General features: G+C 50.7%; 1 protein-coding gene across 2 annotated transcripts in view; it reads right to left on the bottom strand.

The window, feature by feature from the left end:
- Positions 1-18,690, bottom strand: part of LAPTM5 (lysosomal protein transmembrane 5) — a 101,966-nt gene that overhangs the window by 11,828 nt on the left and 71,448 nt on the right. Inside the window, exon 1 of one of the 2 annotated variants that reach the window (XM_081055847.1) lies at positions 12,959-13,146. The exons of the other annotated variant lie outside the window; for it this stretch is intronic. Coding sequence (XP_080911973.1) covers positions 12,959-13,042 — 84 coding nt within the window. The 5' untranslated portion in view covers positions 13,043-13,146. Of the gene's footprint in view, positions 1-12,958; positions 13,147-18,690 lie in introns of those variants that run through there. 2 annotated transcript variants of the gene reach the window in all.

Genomic DNA, 18,690 nt, shown 5'->3' with positions numbered 1-18,690 from the left:
TCCAGGATTGTGTGAGATCTGGAACGAAGCTCAGACTCAGACAATCCCAACTTCCAGTTGCTGGAAGGAGCCTTCGTCCAGTTCTTTTATAAGTTCCCTCCGCTTGTTTTATGAGCTCAGAGAGGTTAGGTGGCTTGCCCAAGGACACACATCAAGTTGGGGACAGAGTGGAATTGGAGTCCAAGTCTCCCAGTGCTGTCCTGGTGCCTTCCCTTACACCCTGCACCCCCCCCGAAAAAAAACCACCTCAGAGCCCCTGCTGGTCCCCATCCCAGAGGGCTCAGATATTTTGATCGTCCATTTATGTCAGTGAACCTTTTGAACACACTCCTCTATATTTTTTTATTTCTAAATTATATAGCATGTGCTATTATCCTGGTTTATCATGAACATCATGAAACATACATACAAAAAATCCAAAAATTAATAAAGAATGTGACTGAAATTTTTATAAATTCTAATAGTGTCATCCTAAGGCCCCAGTGGTAACCTTGAGCGTCAGCCCATTTTGGAGACCACTGAAAACTCCCAAACCTCCCCATCTCCTTTAATTCCTCAATTCTGAACCTAAAAGCCTCTCATGGCCCTGCCACCATGCCTGAAATCCTGCCATTAGTATCCAACACCCCTCCTGAATGTCCTGTGACCTCAGCAAGAGGAGGGCATGGGAGGGACATTTGTACAGCCTGACTCCATGCCAGATGTGCCACACGCACCACCCCAATGATTCTTCCACAACCCAGTGAAGGGACTATTCTTAATTTTCCCAGCCCCATTTCACAGGTGAGGAAAGGGCGGCTCAGAGAGCTCCAAGGCCTCCTGGCTGGTAATCTGTAGAGCCAGGATTTAAACCCAGGCCGATGGGCCCGAGATCTGATTCGTGTCCCCCCTCCACTATCTTTCCAGCATCTCTCGGCCTCCTGGCTCTGCCTGAGGTCTGACCACCTTCCCCACTCCCATGTCAGTGCCTCAGTGGAGTCAGAGAGGGGCGCCAACCTCCTCTTCCCTCCTAAGTTTTCTCTCCCTCCCAACAGCTTGTGCAAGAAGCAGCAGCAAGCACCAGAACTATTTCTACTTTTGTAAAAACCACCTGTGTTTAAAACCAGGCTCACCCTTCACCCATTTCACCTTTTCAACAATCCTGTAGGAGGAAGGAGATGATTCTGTCCCCATTCACCGGATGAAAACCCTAAAGCTCAGAGAAGGCAGGAACCAGCCCTGGGTTACAGAGAGAGGCAGCCTCAGAGCCTGACTCAGAACTTCTGCGGGCCCCTAACCTTCGACAGAAGACACCAGCCTCTATCCAGAGAAAACTAGGAGACTCAGCTCCCTAGGACATGGGATGGAGAGAAATTGACATTTATTTAGCACCTTCTGCGTACTCACATCTGTACACACAGGCTTGCACTGCAATCTCCCAAAACCTTGAAAGAGGCACTATTTTCCCCGTGGTACAGATGAGGAAATGGAGGCTCATGTGCCCTGTGTCACGTGGCCCTGCCAGGACTTGAACACTGATGCCTGTGCTCCCAGGGTCCAGGGCTCCACTCAGGGCTGAGCGGTGTTCGGGGGCCGAGGCCCTGGTCTCACCAACCTTCTACCCACCCTCCCCCAGCCCTGGACACAGCAGCTGGCCATGGGAGGTCTCTCCCACTGCCTCACTGCTGTCTGACCCTGGCCAGATCCTGACTCCTCCCTGGCCTCAGTTTCCCCCTCTGGTTAATAAGCAGAGTCACCCCATTTGTACCCAGGGTCATTGGGATCATGGAACACAGGAGAGTCAAGGGAGTGGAACTCCTGCAGACTGTGGCACATCACACCCAGGCTTTCCGGGGTCTCCCACCGAGAGATACACCGTGCTCCTTAGAAGACCTTCACTGCTCCACCCAAGTCCAGAACCAAGAGCCATTGGCAGTTCCTGAAAAGTACCTGGCGTACCTACAGCATAAGCTGGGAGATTCCCAGAAACCCCAGCAGTCAGGATTCCCAGGATTCCTGGCCCTCATTTTCCCTCCACCCACACCTCCCCGGTCTCCACCTTTCCCTATACTTGGAGGTCCTGGCTGGCCATGACCCACACCCTCCTGGAACAGGGCTTCTCTCCTCCCACAAAGCCCAGGCAGACAGCATTCACCCACATGTCTCTCACTCATTGTTCCTTAATTCTACATGGTGAGATCATATGGCTAAGAGCTGGGGTGCTAGAGTCAGATGGTCCTGGGCCCAACCTGTGCTCTGTGCCCTTGAGCAAGCCACTAACCTTTCTGAGCTTCAGTCTCCTCATCTGGGAAATGGGGATAATGACTAAACCTGCCCTGTAAAGTTGCCATCAGGTCAAACAGCGTGCTGGCTCAGAGCCAGGCATACAACAAGCGCTCCATGCACTATTATGCAATTGAAAATAATTGCAAAAACTGCAATTACTTTTGCACCAACCTCATGGCACAGTTGGGCAGTGTTCATTAATCTCTGTGGATATTCATTCTTTCCCTTGCTTGTTCCTTCAGTAAATACTCTCTGAGCACATACCGCCTCCAGGCCCTGACTGGCTAAGCCACTGACCCTGGCCTGCGGGTATCACAGTCCCCAGGAGAAACTGATGGAGGACCGGTATGTTCAGAGTCACAACAGGGGACACACAGGGGTCTTGAGGTCTCTGATGCGAGAGTGATCGCCGCTGTCTGGAAGACTCAGGGAGGATTTCACAAACCAGAAAAGCTTTGAAGGATAAGCATGGCTTTGAAGGATGAGGACCAGTTTTCCAACAGAGAAGAGAGAAAAGCATTCTGGGAAGAGGGGACGCCGTATGCCACGGCCTGGAGCCTGGTGCAGACCCAGGGAACAGAGGGCGGGAATGCCTCCTCCCTAGACAGGGGATGTTGCCAGTGGGAAAGTGAGGCTCAGAGAGAGGTAGTGAGCTGCCCAAGGTCACACAGAGGGCCTGCTGCAAAGCCAGCATCAGCCTCAGCCCCCCTGATGCCAAGCCAGGACTCAGGCCGTCAGTCCGGGCCATGCCCAGCCCCCCTCACTGCCAACCCCCGCTTTCCATTCCCCTTTTTCACCTCTTCCCTATGCTTCTCTCTGGTTTTGGTTCCCATTCCCACCCCCACTCTGTTCCTTCTTTCTCAATAACCAGCACAACTTCCCTAAGCTGAGCAGTGGGGCAAGTGGCCAGTAGGCCAGGAGATATTTTTTGTTTCCTAGAGGTTTAGAGGAGCAACTAACAACTTGAGCTGAAACAAAGGGAGCCGGGTTTGGAAGAGGAGAGGAAAAATCAGGGAGGGTGGGGGTAATAGTGCACTGCTGAATAGGGGCCATAGTGGTGGAGACGCCATGGCTGAAGGTCATGGAAGAAGTGTTGAACAGGTGGGGCACAATGGTGACCGTGCTGGGAGGTGGGGACTGGCTTGCATGTCACTGGGTTTGGCATGGTGGTGACAGCTTTGATCACATGAGTGATGATTATAGAGGTGACAGTGGATGTGGCTGGCGTGGTGGTGACAGAGGTAACACCAGAGAGCATGCTGGGAAGCGGCGATTAACTGCAATGATCACACAGCCTTGATTCTGGGGCTGATGTTGACGGAGCTGGTGAATTCATGGTACGATGATAGTGATGAAACCAGGTAACAGCAGACTCCCTGACTCTGGGGTTCAAACACCAGTTCCCTCTCCAAAAAGGTGGGCCCACTCTCTAGGACCTCCTAGGGACTCAGGACCCAGCCTTTCAGAAGCAGACAGGCAGAGACCCATCCTCCGGGATTTCAGGGGGTAAAACTGACAGAGAATCCACATCTCAGTGAGCACCTACTATGTACCAGCTGGTGCGAGGGCACTTTCCTATCCGTGAGCTTGATTGCCTCCTCCTAACAAATCTCTGAGGTCAGGATTGTCCCCCACTTTCCTATGAGGAGAGCAGAGGCCCGTGTGCAACTTGGCAGAGGTTGCACAAGGAGTCAGGCCCGGGCTTGCCCCCAACAGATAATACAGGTTGCAAAATGGGTCCCAAGTGCACACCCTTTCCTAGCCTCTCTCTCTTTTCACCCTGACATCCTGCCGCTAGGGGAGCCTAGGGACTCAGGGGCTCCTGCACACATAGGCCACCATAATTACTATTATCACCCTCTCCCTGAAGCTCAGTCCTCTCAACCTCCCAGGCCCACCCTGTTTTCCCTGGAGCCCCTAAGGTTGTCTGGGAGGAGGACGGGAGAAGAGAACCAGATGCATCAGAGGCAAGAGGAAGCTCCCCTCCCTGACACCCACCCCATACTTCCTGTTGAGGCTTATCGGGGGCCAGCGAGTGGGGGCCATTCCCCAGCAGCACAATCTCCCCAGCCACATCCCCAGCAGCCCAGATACCATCACGAGGCCCGCACTTCCAGAGCCTCGGCTCAGTTACAGCCCCAGCCAAGCTGCCCACACCTCTTCCAGAGCCCCACTTCTCTCCCGAGGCTGGGGTTCTGCTGTCGTCCCATCCCTGCCCCCCTCCATCTGGCCACTTTACTTCTCTGTGCCTCAGTTTCCTCACCTATGGAATAGAGAGAAGGATCCACCCACTAGTAGAGCAGTTGTGAGGAGTAGGTGAGGTGACATAGGTCTACTTCCAAAGGTGAAGGTCCAGAAACATGGACTGACAAGCAGAGGTGCTTGTGTGTGGATGCCAAACTTCACGTCCCTTTGGCAGTGGCTGCTCTATTTGTAATGGCCTAAGCTGGAAATAACCTAATGTCGCTTCCTCCCCTGCCCCTCCCCCAGAACAGGCAAACACATTGTGATCTATTCAGGCAAAGAAGTACTATACAACCCCAGGGAAACGAGCCGGCTATACACAGCAATGGGGGGATGCTGACAAAAAAGATGTTGAAAGAAAAAAGGCAGCACTAAAGAGCACGTGCTGTGTCATCCTATTCCTGGGACGTTCTAGAACCACACATGCTGGGACAAGTCAGTGGCAGCAAAGTAGTGACGATGGGGGTACTAGGTGCCTCTGGTGCTGGTCCTGTCCTATTTCTTAATCTGGGTAGAGGTTACCCGCGTGTGCTCACTCTGTAAAAGTGCAAGACGTGCAGTTATGATGTGTCAATTATACATTGATACAAGGTTACCAACATAAAATAGAGATCAGCTGACCTCTCCTCTATCTGGCCCTGGGCATTACAAAAATGAATCAGGCCAGCCAGGCCCCAGGTGAGCCTCCCGGCCTCCAGACCCGAGCACGTGAGCACAGGGTCCCCTTATCTGCCGGTGTGCAGCCATCCTGGGATGGGGGTACGCTTTGGGAACTCGAGGTCCAGGAGTGGAGGCTCCAGAAAGGCTTCTGAGACACAGTGTGTCTTAAAGATGTCTCTCAAAGGGCAGTGGAAAGAGTGTTGCCGGCAGAGGGAATGGCAAGAGCAAAAGCAAAAGTGGGTGAGATGCGTTCAGGAAACTGTAAGACGTTTCTCTAGGGGAACTGTGACTTGGGGTGATCACAGGCCTGGCACACAGTAGGCCCCCAGGAAATGCTAGCTGCCGTATGGTTGGGCTGGAGGACAGATGTAAGACACGCTGGGGGGGACACATGGTTTTACAGGTGTGATGACTGGGGCTGGCAGGGACAGGAGAAAGAGCAGTCCAGGCAAAAAGGACAGCTCATGCGAAGGCCGGGAGGCTGCAGAGAACACAGTTCGGATGACACCCGCAGTAATCTATCACTCTGCAGCATAGAAATTGCAGTGAGGGCACTGTGCAGGGAGCACCTGGTTCTGGCCTGGCGCCATCTGGGAAAGCCAGTGTGGCATCCTTGGAGCTCCCTCCCCTGCCTGTGCTTGGCCTGTGGCTGCCCAGGCATGCCCTCTGCCCTCTGACCTTCCAGACCCGCCCCTACGAAAGGAGACAGGATGGCAAGCCTTCCTTCCCCTGAAGGAATAGGTGCTAAGGGTAAAATTCCTGGCCCAGTAAACCCCCTGGTCTCTGCCACTCTTGGGGGGAGGAGGGAGGTCATCAAATCTTTTATGGTAAGCCTTTTGGGGGCTGAGATTCAGATTCAGCCTCCAGGTTTGGCCTAAGCCTCCATCCTCCTCCATTTCCTGAGTATCTGGAGAAGCAGCCTGCACCCCTCAAGCTAGTCCCATAAACCATCACTTCCCTGTTTACATTCAAAGCAAAGCCCTCCCACACCACCCATGGTAGTATTACTATTACTGCTGAGCGTGTAGGAGCGGCCAGGTCTCCTCGAACACTGCCACACATCATTTCACCCTCACCTCAGCCTTTTGAGGCAGGTTGTGTTATCAGTCCCATAATTTTCCCCCATTTTGCAGGTGAACTCAAGACTGCATCTGTCCATGCGGGCTCTGTGTTAATAAGAACAAAGTTCTTGAATAAGAGGTATAAACCTCCAATTGTAAAATAAAGAGGCCACAGGGACGTAGTGTACAGCACAGGGAACATAGTCAATAATACCGTAAGTTTTCACAGGGACAGATGGTTACTAGACACATCGTGGTGCTCACACCGTAACGTATATAAATGCGGAATCACAGTCGAACACCTGAAGCCAATATAATATCGCATGTCAACTATATTTTACTAAAACTTTTGAAAAAGAAAAAAAAAACGAAAAGGACATGGCTTCCGGATATTACAGCTGACAGCCCCCACCCTCCTACCCCTCCCTCGCCACGGTCTGGAGCAGCAACAGAGCCTGGCCTCTCTGACCCTGTTTCCTCTTCTGTCAAGTGGAAGCTCTGGTGGCAGCTGCCATTTGTGGTGTGCTCACTAGATGCCAGATGTATCTCCCACCTGGTTTCCTGTGAGTTTCCAAATGACCCTGCAGGTCACAGTTATTGAAGCCCATTTGACAGGGGAAGAAACTGAGGCTGGAAGCGGTGCACCAGCAGGGCTAAGAACTAGAAGGGCAGGAAATCAACACCCTCCTTCTGTACAGCTACTTGGTCACCTTCATGCCTCATTAGGCATTCTGTACCCTGCCTTTCCCTAGAGGGTAGGGTCCCCTGGGAGACTAACACAGGCTTATAGTGACCTCAGAGCAAAGTCCTAGTTCCAGACCACTGCCCTGGGCTCAAAATAAAAGCTTCACTTCCTGGGAGCTCGGGGTCAGGCTGGTGATAGAGAAGCTTCGGTGCACCCAGACCCTGCCCCTCAGCCATGGGCCGTATGAGTGGCCCCCAGCCCCTGCACCAGGGAGGACCCTCTCCCAGGCTGGTATCTCCCCCAGCTATGACCCTCTGACAGCAATGAGTCCCTCCAACCAAGATGACTCCCCCTCCCCCGACGGCTGGGACTACCAACCACCTCCCATTTCCAGAAGCCTGTTCCTTCCCTTCCCTTGGTCCTGAAAACCAGGAAGTGTGGAGAGGATGAGGCCTAGCCTGGGGTCTGGCCTGACCTGGCCCAGCTCACACAGGTGACTGACCATCATCACTCGGCCCACCAGGCCTAGCGCAGCAGGAAGAGCCTAACTTTGCCCCCAGAAAGCCCTGTGTCCCTCCCCCCATTGGCCTAGTGGGTCCAGAGGCCCTCTTGAGGGCCTCCAACATTTTATAAGCTATGATCACACCCCAGATGAGGAGCAAAAGTCAGTTCCCTCAACCATGGTGCTGAGAGGGGCTACAACCCCCACCCTACCCCAACGGCCCCCCCACCCCTCCAGGAAGGGCACAGAGCCACACAGGGGCATTGGGCGTGAAGGCAAAGAATCTAACAGATTCTCACCTGGGGCTTTCCCCACCTAACAGTTGGGGCCTATTTTAAGACCCCAGAGAGCTGAGATTTCAAAAGGAGAATGGCCTCTGTGGTCCACTCTCACAGCCCACTCTGGGCACTTGCCTACCAGTCCCCCCCGCCCTACTCCAGTGGGGCCACATCAGCTCCATACCTCAAAACTGTTACCCTGTAGATAGGGACCACTGGCCCCATTTAACAGATGAAGAAACTGAGGCCCAGACAACAAAGGCACCTGCCTGCTCAAGGTCACATCACGAATGAGTGATGGAGATAAGTCTGTGATCTTTTCAATCCCAGAGTGGAGCAGAGAGAGGAGCCTCTGGAATTCTGAGGAAGACAAATCAGGAGGGCTTCCTGGAGGAGAAAACTTCCTGTGAGCCGGACCATAAAGAAGAAATGAAGGGCCTCCCAGACAGATGGACCACCCCAGGGGCCAGGTAAAGAATTCGTTTGTTCACTCATTGGCTCATTCCACACAACTGTGTGCCAGTAGTAACGGCCTGGTACAGGTGCCTGCCCCACCTCCCTGTGTGACCTGGAGCAAGTCAGGGACCCTCCTGGACCTCTGTTTTCTCATCTAGAAAATGCAAGAATTGTGCCAAGCAGAGGTCCATCCTTTTAGCTCTGAAGCCTAAAAGAAGTGAGGGACTTGGTCCAGTCCCACCCCGCCTGACCTCTCCAGCTTCTTCCACCACACCTCACAGCCAGCCCTTCCTCCACCCCAGCTTTATGAACTTCTCAGGGTTCCCAAAGCATTACATGGTCTCCCCACCTCCAAGCCTTTGCTCGTGCAGCTCCCTCTGCCTGGCAGGCCCTTTCTTTCCCAACGTACCCAAGCAAAGTCCCGCTCATCCCTAGCACTCAGGCCTCCTCCAAGAAGCCCTTCTTGAATCCCCAATTTCCACCCATGGCTGGGCTAAGTCCCCTCCTCTGTGCCTGAATAACAGCCAGCACTGTCATCCATCAAAGCCATTATCACAGTTATTCCTGGACAGACTAGAACCTCTGAAGGGCAGAGTCAGGCCTGGATCCTGGCCTGGGGCTGGACACGTAAAATAAAGACTTGTTTGAGAATGTATCTTCATTCACTACAGACTCCATTAAATAATAAAAGCTCCTTTCCTCTTTTTTCCAATTTAAAAAGTAGTATACTTGAGCCACCAAATAAAGTAGCATTGGATTATAAGACAAAGTATAAAATAAATATCCATGAGTCCCTCCTGATTTAAAAACAAAAATCAATCATTGATTTACATAATAAATGAGGAGAACAGGCAAATCTCCCATGAGGAATTTCAAATAATTTATGTAGCTACTGTGCCCTCAAGGAAGGGGGAGAATACCTCCCCACTCCTTAAGTGTAGGCTGTGCACCGTGACTTCCTTCCAGGGGACAGTATAGGAAGGGGAGGAAAAACAGTAACTTTACAGTGGAGAAGCCTGACAGATGGTGCCTCAGCCGGGTGATCAAGGTCAAGACCCACAGTGATGTGACATGCTGAGAATGGCACTTTACCTCAGCGGTCTTCCTCCTAAAAACACGTTACCCAAGTCTAACCACGGAAAACTATCAGACAACTCCCGTTTGAGAAATATTCAACAAAATGTATCACTAGGACCCCTCAAAACTGTCAAGGTCATCAAAAACTATCTGAAAAACTGTCCCTGCCAAGAAGAACGTAAGGACTAGATGTAACATGGGAGTCTGAATGGGATCCTAGAACAAAAAAATAAGGGCAGTAGGGGAGAGCTGAAAAAACCGGAATGAAGTACGGACTTGAGTTAATAGTGTGTCGATCAATCAACTCGTCAGTTGGGACAAATGTGCCTTATTAAATGTAAGATGTTAATTAACAATAAAGGAAACCTGGTACGGCATGTATTAGCGCTCCGTACAATGTTCGCCGTTTTTCTGTAAATCCAAAACCATTCCAAAATAAAAAGTTTATTTTAAAAAGTAGTATATGCTCATTGTACCAAATATAGAGAACACAGAAAAGTAGAAAACAATTAGAGCTTTCACAAACCTATAGCCCAGAGACATGCACAACTAGGATCGCCTCCTCTCATCGCCCAAGTCCTGTTGTTACAGGGTTGAAACTACAGGTGTAAGCTTTGCGTCAGGCAATGCATTTCTAATGGAATTCAAGGGGCCTTGAAGAAGAGAGGTCAGAGAGGGAGATATTTCTGGGCAAAGGGGTGTTCTGAGGGTCCCCACCTCCTGCCATTGGTTTAGGACATGCTTTGCAGGGCTGCCAGACAAGCCAGGACTAAAGTGGCCACTTTAAGAAAGTTCTCTGACTCCCCTACATGTGCAAGTTTGGGTCAGGAACCCTCTACACAAACCCAGCAAAATCCTGAGGAAGGCCCTCCAGCCCTTGGACACAGGAGGGTCCTCAGGTGATAACGCCCCTGATGACTCCATAATGGGTAGCGCTGTCCCAGGACACCAAGGGCCCAATTTAACCCTCCCCAGAGAGGCCAAGTCTACAAATAGCTCTCAACGTACAGGGTTGTCACCCTTGACTAGCTCCAGATGATAAGCAATCTGACTAATCAACACATCTGGAGGACAGCTCACCTTTTTCCATCCAGATGTTCAAGGCCCTGACAGCACACTGGCCACACGACTGCTGGGCCACAGGAAAGCCCTCAGCCCCTGCCCTTTCTGGGAAGGAGCAGAAGCCTGTCACAGAGCGGACAGGAGGACCATCCCCCACTGGAATCAACTAAGCGCCACAGCCCAGAGATGACTGCCTAAGCCACACAGCCCCACGGCTTTGCCTCTGTTCTCATCCTTCTGCTCTAGAGTGTCCCATGGCTCCCATGACTCATATTATAGACAATGTTTTACAACTGGGAGCGATTTTGCCCCCAGGAGACATTTTCAGTTATCACAACTGGAGGGTGCTACTGGCATCTTGTGGGTAGTGACCAGGGATGCTGGTAAACATCCTACAATGTGCAGTTCAGTCCCTACAACAAAAAATTCTCCAGCCCAAAATATCAATAGTGAAGGTCGAGACTCTTTGGCTTGTCACTCTAAGCCCTTACTACCTCCTGCTCCCCAATCAGAAGCCTCGAAGTTGGTCTGTGTAGTGTCACAAGCCATTGTCCTTCAGCCTCCACACCTCTGTACACCCGTTTCTCACCCATCCATATTCCCCACAACCCAACTGTACACTTCTGTTAACGGCACCACCTCCAAGAAGTCTTCCCTGATCACTTGCCCACAGATTCTTCAGCTCTGCGGGTGGGCACTGAGGTCACTTAATGTCATGTATGTCATGTCACTGATGTCATGTACAGGCAAGGACTTCAGATGGCATGATCGAGAAGAAACCTCGAGCGTCACAAAGTCCAGTTTGCAGAACAACCTCCTGGCCCAGGCAGCCTGCAGATGGATTCAGTTGGTCCACACAGGCATTTCTTTTCTACCTTGAATCGGTCACCAACATGGAAAATGTGACATCCAAGCCTGTGTTCTCTGCTTCTCTAAACATCGGAAGAATCGCTGCCAGGGCCCACATCCCTGCATGGCACACTCAGTGGAAACAGACAGCAGCCACCAGAGTGGACGCAGAACAGGCTCCCCAGGTCACCGCAGGTGCAGCTGCCCCGCTCCACTCACTTACATGACCTGTCAGGCACCTGAGGCACTAGAGTGTGAGAACTCTGAGCCAGTCCACACCCTCCTGCACACACACCCTTCATTTTATAAAGGAGAAACTAAGGCCCAAGAAAGAAGCTTGTCCAAGGTCACACAGCCAGTTAATGGCAGAATGGGGGTAAAGATCCAGGGGCCTGCATCCCACAGGGACACCTCTGCGTACCATTGTCTTTCCAAGAATGTTGCACAATTTCAAAGCTTGAAGGGACTCCAAGGACTTGGTGTGGGGATAGGTAAGGTGCCATTCGCTTCTCTCAGAATCACTTTTGCATTGGCTGAAACTAGGCAAGGCCACCTTGGAGCTCCTCCCGAAATCAGAGTTCTGGGGTCTGACAGCTTGACAGCAAGCTCTATATCTGATACACTACTAATAAGAAAGCACTCCGCTGCATGTCAGGCCATGCCTGATAGATGTTAACTTCCTTGATCCTCCCTATCAGAAGTTGCCCTTATGCCCATTTATTAGATGAGAAAACTGAGGTTCAGAGAGGTTAAGCAAGTGGCCCAAGGGTACACAGCTAGGAAGTGGTGAGGCCAAGATTTGCATACAGAAGTCTGGATCCAGAGGCTGGGCACTGACCACTGAATAGCACCACCCCTCTCAAGTCTGGTCTCTTGCCACAGCCCTGCCTGTAACCAGAAGCAGATGCAGCCAGGTCTAAGCATTTACAGGAGCCCACCACAATGTGCAAATCTGGGCTAATTTTGAGGAAGCCCTTCTAAGCTCATGAGAGAACTGTTAACCTCAGTCTCTGAATCACCCTAAGAGGAAGGGTCCTGGGTCTGGGGGAGCTGGGTGTGGTTTGGAGTTGTAGGTTGCGGGGTGGGTCTGGACAGAGCAGAACAGAGACCCTCAAACCTTGGGTCGCTGAGACAGGGGAGGCTCTGGCCCCAGGGGGCTGTGACTCACCCCGAGTCAAGGCTCCACACTCAGGCAATGCACACCAAACTCCAAAAGGGAATGACTGGGCCCATTCCCCCTCGGGTTGCCCCACAGAGATTGAGCAGGCAAGTCCCCCTCCCTGCCACTTAGCACAAGGTCTCAAGCTTTCCTGGTGGAGAGAAGGCAATGGTTTGCCCAAGCTGTAAACACTTGTCAGTCCCTCCAGTGGCCCAGGCCCCACAGAGGGGACGAGTCAATGCTGCATCTGCAGCCTGGCCCCATATCCTGGCAGCCACCCCATCCCCCATTTCTCCCAAGATTGCTGGCTTCCAAAGCACTTTCACATCTGGGATTCCGTTTGAACCCGGATGACCTGTGGCTGCTATTTTGTCCCAGTTTACAAAGGCAGACACTGAGTCTCAGAGAGAAGGTGAGTTATGTTCTCGAAGAACAAGGACCCCTACTCCCACCACTGCTCTGCTCCGATAGCTGCTGCAAGGTCCCCTCCCCCCCATTTGACAGAGAGGGAGACTGAGGCCCAAGTAGGGTCCCATAGAGAGGTGGTGAGCAGTGGCGATCCCATAGGAGGGGGCTCAGTAAATCAGGGGCCCCGTCTCACACACACACTTACACATACATGCACACACACAGTCTCCTTGGGCCTGCCTGCACACTCACCACATGGTAGATGGCCAGGGCAGTGGTGGCAATGCGGACATTGAAGCAGCAGCAGGTCTGGCGGATGGCCACATTGGGGGCCATGGTGCTGCCGTCCCCTCCTCCAAGGCACTGAGGGGAAAGGAGCCCTGAGCCTGGAACAGGCCAGAAAAAGGGGAAGCTGCCGGCTGCCCTGCTCACTTCCTTCCTGCCCCTCAGACAGGCAGGGGCAAGATCGTCACGACTGGGGCGGGGCAGCTGGGAAGGACTGTAGCCTGCCTCAGAGCACCACAGAGGGCCTTCTGCCACTCCCAGGAGGGGCTTCCCAGGGAGAGCAGACCCTTGCCAGGGCTAAAGTTTAAGCAGTTTCACACGCCTGGCTTACTGGACGCTCACCACCACCCTTGGAAGCAGAGACTGTTACCAAACCCATTGCCAGATAGAGAAACAGAGATCCAGAGAGGTCGAGGCGTTCACCGACGATTACACAGTAGTTAGTGCTCGTGACAGGATTCAAACCTAGGTCTGGCTGGCTGGCTGCAAAAATAACTATTGTCTCGTAATTCCTACCTGTTCTAAGTGTGCTCCTGGATTAACTCCTTTAATCCTCACCTCAACCCTTTGAGGGAGGTACTATTAGTATCCCTATTTTACAGATGAAGAAACAGGGGCACAGAGAGCAGAAGTGATTTGTCCTAAGTCACATAGCTAGTCCATGGAAGAAGGGGGATTTGGACCAGGACAGACTGGTTCTAGATGCTGCCCCTTCAGAGCTGATCTCTTCACTCTACCCCCAACCTCAGAGAGAAGTATGTCCTTCCTGAGCTAGCTCTGTCCAAACAGAAGAATAATTACTAAACAAATCCATCGACTGTGTGTCAGGCCCTGGGCTAGGCTCTTCTTACCGCTGGCTCATTAATACTTCACAGCAATCAGGGACACCTTCAGTCAAACCCCTCTTTGAGGGCCTCAAGGGCCCCAATGCTCACACATGTCATCAGGAATTTTTTTCCCCCTCACTCTTGGGAGAAGTTGGAATTAATAAACCATGACTATTAAGCAAGGAACACTGGGATCTCAGATAATAAATTATCTTAGCTAATAAATTATCCATATTGCAATAAAGGGAATATGAGGCACTTGCAAAATTCCTGTAAGAAGTCTGCTCTGTCCAGATGCTGAGCTCACTTGCAATGTAAAGCTGCTGGTGGAGAACATGGCACCGCCTGCCATGGAGTCCCACCCTCACACAAGATCATAGAGCTGGGATTGACCACTACAGACGCCCATCATTTCTACCCCAGGAGCGGTTATAAAAGGTCTCTAAGCTCCTCCCTCTTGGCAGGAGTTGCTCTGATGGATCCACAAAACTTGCCTGATGGACTTGATCAAACCTTTCTCTGTTTGCCAATGAAATCACAGGGGCTCTGCCAGCGTGGGGCTCCTGGATGATTCAGCCAATCCCTTCCCTACTTCATTTTCAAGCCTGTTTGCTTTTCATCATCGGCCTTGTTGAGACCAGACATTATAGAAAGGTGGTGCAGTATAGTGATTAAGTGCTTGGGCTCCAGTGCTCATGGCCTGGGTTCAAATCCTGGTACCTTCTGGCTGGATAGCCAGTGCAGCAAGAAAAGTTCAGCTTTTCCCAATGATATGGGAGAGACTCTCACCATAAAATTTTAAGTCTCCTTTTCCCGAGTTTCTTAGCTCCTTAATCCCTGATTTTGATTACTCTTCTAATCAGTTTCTGAATCCTAAAGATTGCTCCTAGCCTGAATCATGGAATGTCTCTCACCCCTGCTTCAGATAACTACTTAAAAGCCTGTAACTTCCCAACAGCCCCCAAGCCATTCCGGACCCCCCAGGCCAGTATACCTGTTGATTGTAATCATTGAAGCCTAATGTTCTTTCCAACCCATTCTGGGCCCAGCTCCTGGACAATTGTCGCCACCTAAATGAGTGGTTGAATGGCCACAGGCCCTATGGAGCTAACGGATTTATTAATTAAAACCTATTTTTCCTCATTCCCGGGCCTTGGGGGTGCAGAGGATGCCCCAGCAAGGTTGCCAGTCCCAACCAAAGAAGCCAACACGGTCTTCCAGGCGGATCTTGGGACCCCTTCTTCTCATCTAAGATCTGATAGGACAAGAGTTCTGTGAATCCCCCAATAGGTAGGGCCAGCTCTATGCCCCTGCTCAACAGGAAGCAGATACAGAAGAACAACCCTCCTGTCCCTCAATTTCCCATAGAGATTTTACAGGGATCACGTCTCTCAAGGGGAAAACAAGGCAGGCAGGCAGAGATAGGCATTGGGTCTCTGCATTACCGCCCAAAAGACCTCCCCTCTCCGCCCAAAACTTACCCTTTTCATTGTAATTATCTACCCCTATGAGGAACAAACGGGTACAAGACACCCAACTATACTAACTCGGCCATTTACACCTGCACAGTAAAGGCCACAATGACCTTCATTTTACCTGGCCTCATTAGCACTCTAAAAAAATGAGGTAATAGCCTCTTGTCAATCACAGGTGTCAATCCAGCGATCCCACGCCCACAAAAGAACAGCCCATTCTGGAGAAAAAAGATCAAAACTTCAAGTCCTCGCCTGTCGGAACCTTTTTTGAGCCGGGGCCCTTGGCCTTTGTGGCCTTTTTGCCTTTGAGCCCCTTCTTTTGCTCCTAATAATGCCACCTTGGGCCCTTGAGCCATTCTCTACTGCTCGGGTCTGCTCCTATTTCCTTGAAGCATACTATCTCTTCTAATAAATTGTTTTTTCACTACTTTACCTCGATATCTCATTCAATTCTTCGCTAGAGATGCCAAGAACCTGGACACCGTGGTGGAGGGCCCACCCTCCGGTGACACCAAGAACAGCAGGACAAAAGTGACTGGAGATGAAGAAAGCAGGGGCCAGTAGAGCCCCCGAAACCATGCTGGGGAATCTGGATTTAATTGTGCTGGGAAGCCACTCAAACATTTAACACCATTAATAAATGATAGTCATTAATAACATTATGATTTGGTAAAACTGGAGCAGGTGAGCCAATTCCCAAAGAGAGGGCTGAAACCCACTGCTGCTATGAGACCATTTTACATGGTATACGAGTGAACACTTTTTATTTTTATGATGATAGATTCATTTGAATGTGCATTATAAAAATATACATAACCAGCCCGTCAATTCTGTGATTTTTTTCCATTTATGGGAGTAATATAAGGTCTTGTTTTAAATTAAAAACCAGTAAGTTGAGTTAAAGAAAAATATCAAGGCAGCCACAGGCTGGGAGGCAGGCAGATGTGGCAAACACGCACGGAAGTGGTGTGGGTGTCACAGGTTTGGGAATCCTGGTGGGTGAGAAATCCCATAGTAGCTGTGTGATCTCAGACAAGATGCTTAATCTCTCTGAGCTGTTGTTTCCACATCTGCAAAACAAAGGCAGAAGCTCCACCTTGGTGATGATGAAATGAGGTCATGTGCAAAAGCCTCTGGTTTGTTTCCTCCCTTCCCCACCCCCTCAACCATCCTTAGGCTGCTGGAAGGAGGCAGAGCTAGGATTTGAAACCTGAGTCCTGGGCTACACCTCCAGGAGGGGCCAACGAGCATGAGAGCAGCCTCTTTATAAACAAGTGGCATCTCCCAGGCATTGTCTCCCTCCCAGAAGCACTAGAGTTCTGATGGGTCGTTTGTTCCTCTCTGAGTTTCCAGCCTCCAGGACAGCCGGTCCTTTGGTGGGAGCCTCTGTCACTCCCTATAGATAGAGGCCCATTCCTAATTTTCCTCTTCTTCAAACTTCCTGAGAGAGAGATGGCTGTTATCCCAAATATCAGTCTCCTTGGCCAAGGTCACTGTGGTAGGCAGAATACAGGCCAATCCCCAAAGATACCCTAATTCCTGGAACCCGTGAATATACGTTGCCTTGCCTGGCAAAAGGATTTTGCAGGTGTGATTAAGCTGAGTATCTTTGTTAGGCCACATTTAGGCCAGGAACAGGAACCTTCTTATCTTAAAAGCCATCTTGTCTTGTTTTGTACCTTGTACCTGCCACCTTGTGTTTGCCTTAGGCCTGTAGAAGCAGCCTGGAATGTAGAAACCATCTCATCCTGTCTTGCTTTGTATTTTGTCTGTCTCCTGTTTTGCTTTGTATTTTGTCTGTCTCCTGTTTGATCAGCGGGCCTGGGCCAGCCTGGGCAGTTCAGACAAAGGCCTGGGGGCCAGGGTGTGGAGCCCGAAGGCTTGGTCATGCCCAGAAACCTTTTGTTACTAGAGACAATGCAACGAAAACCCCATGAAGCATTGAAGGGGGAACAACCTCATTTAGCCCCTCCTATAAAACTCCATACCCCTTTTTGCTCGGGGAGGTTATGGTCTTTTCTAGCCTGACCTCCCGCTTCTCAAACATGCCAAATAAATTCTAATAGACCAATTTTGGTCTCTTGCGACTCATTCCTCTGGCCTGACTCATTCCTCTGGCCGAGCCTAACAATCTTGAGATGGGGAGATTATCTTGGAATATCCGGGTGGGTGCAATGTAGTCAAAAGGGTTCCCATAAGTGAAAGAGGGAGACAGGAATGTCAGAGTCAGAGAGCGACTGGAAGACACTAACCAGCCGGCTGTGGAGATGGAGAAACGGGCCGCAAGCCCAGAAATTCATGCAGCTTCTAGAAGCTGGAAAAGGCAAAGGAACAGATTTTCCCTTTCCAAAAGGAATGCCGTCCCATTGACACCTTGATTTTAAACCAGGGAAACCCATTTTGGGTACCTGACCTCCAGAATTGTAAGATAATAAACGGGTGTTGTTTTCATCCACTGGGATTGTGGTTAATTTGTTGGAGCAGCAACAGGAAATTCATACAGCTCCTCAGCAGTGTCGACAGTGGGACCCAGGTCTTTCTGAGCCCAGAGCCCAAGCACACGCCACGGAACCCACAGTCCCCCTCTTCACAGGGGCAGCCTTGACCTCCTCTCTGAGTGACCTCAGGCACGTCGTGAACGTCTCTGAGTTTCGGTTTCCTCCTGTGTAGGGTGGGGATAATAATAGCACCCATCTCTTGGTTTGTGATGGTTCAATAAGAAAATGCCCGTGGGGGTGGCAATACTGTGTAAGCCCCTTGCTCCTATTCTGCCCTTTTCCGTTAGAAATGCCAAGTTTTGAGCTCCTCTAGGCTGCTTTTTAAACTCTCTTTCTTATCTGGTGGACTCATGAAAACATCAGGCCCTCCGAACTCCTCAAGATAAGGAGGAAATGTTCCACGTTTCCGCAGGCACTAGCTAGAGCCCAAATCGCTCTGAAACCACCCTCCTGAACCTTACTTCTGACAAAGGAGTCTTTTAAGACTTCCTGATTTCAGCGATGATCGCATATCCTAGAAAGTCATCCTTAATCTCGAAAAAGTCTGTAATTCGGCCTGGCTGTCTTCTTTAATAATTTGCTGCCATGATGTATTAACATGTCAACAGATGTCTCTGTTTTCTCAGAGGCAGTTACTTACGAGTTTTCTTTGTTAAGCCAGAAGAACATCATCAGAACTTCCCTCTTCACCCACATGCCTGAAAATAAAAATCCAACCCATGACTCTGCCAAGTTTCGTATTTAAACAAAGAGCTGGGGAGTCTTGTGTCCTTTCAATTAATTAATTAATGCAGGTAAAAAGCACTTAGGCGGGTCCGGCTCAGAGTCAGGACTCAGCAGCGGGAGCGATTTTGATCTGTGATTGCTACTATGATTATTTCTGTTATTAGCTAAGCCCT

This window comes from Rhinolophus hipposideros (genome assembly GCF_964194185.1).
Source record: "Rhinolophus hipposideros genome assembly, chromosome: 8".
In the NCBI taxonomy this organism is placed as follows: domain Eukaryota; kingdom Metazoa; phylum Chordata; class Mammalia; order Chiroptera; family Rhinolophidae; genus Rhinolophus; species Rhinolophus hipposideros.
Note: the sequence above shows the minus strand (reverse complement) of the source record. Positions and strands in the feature narration are given on the sequence as shown.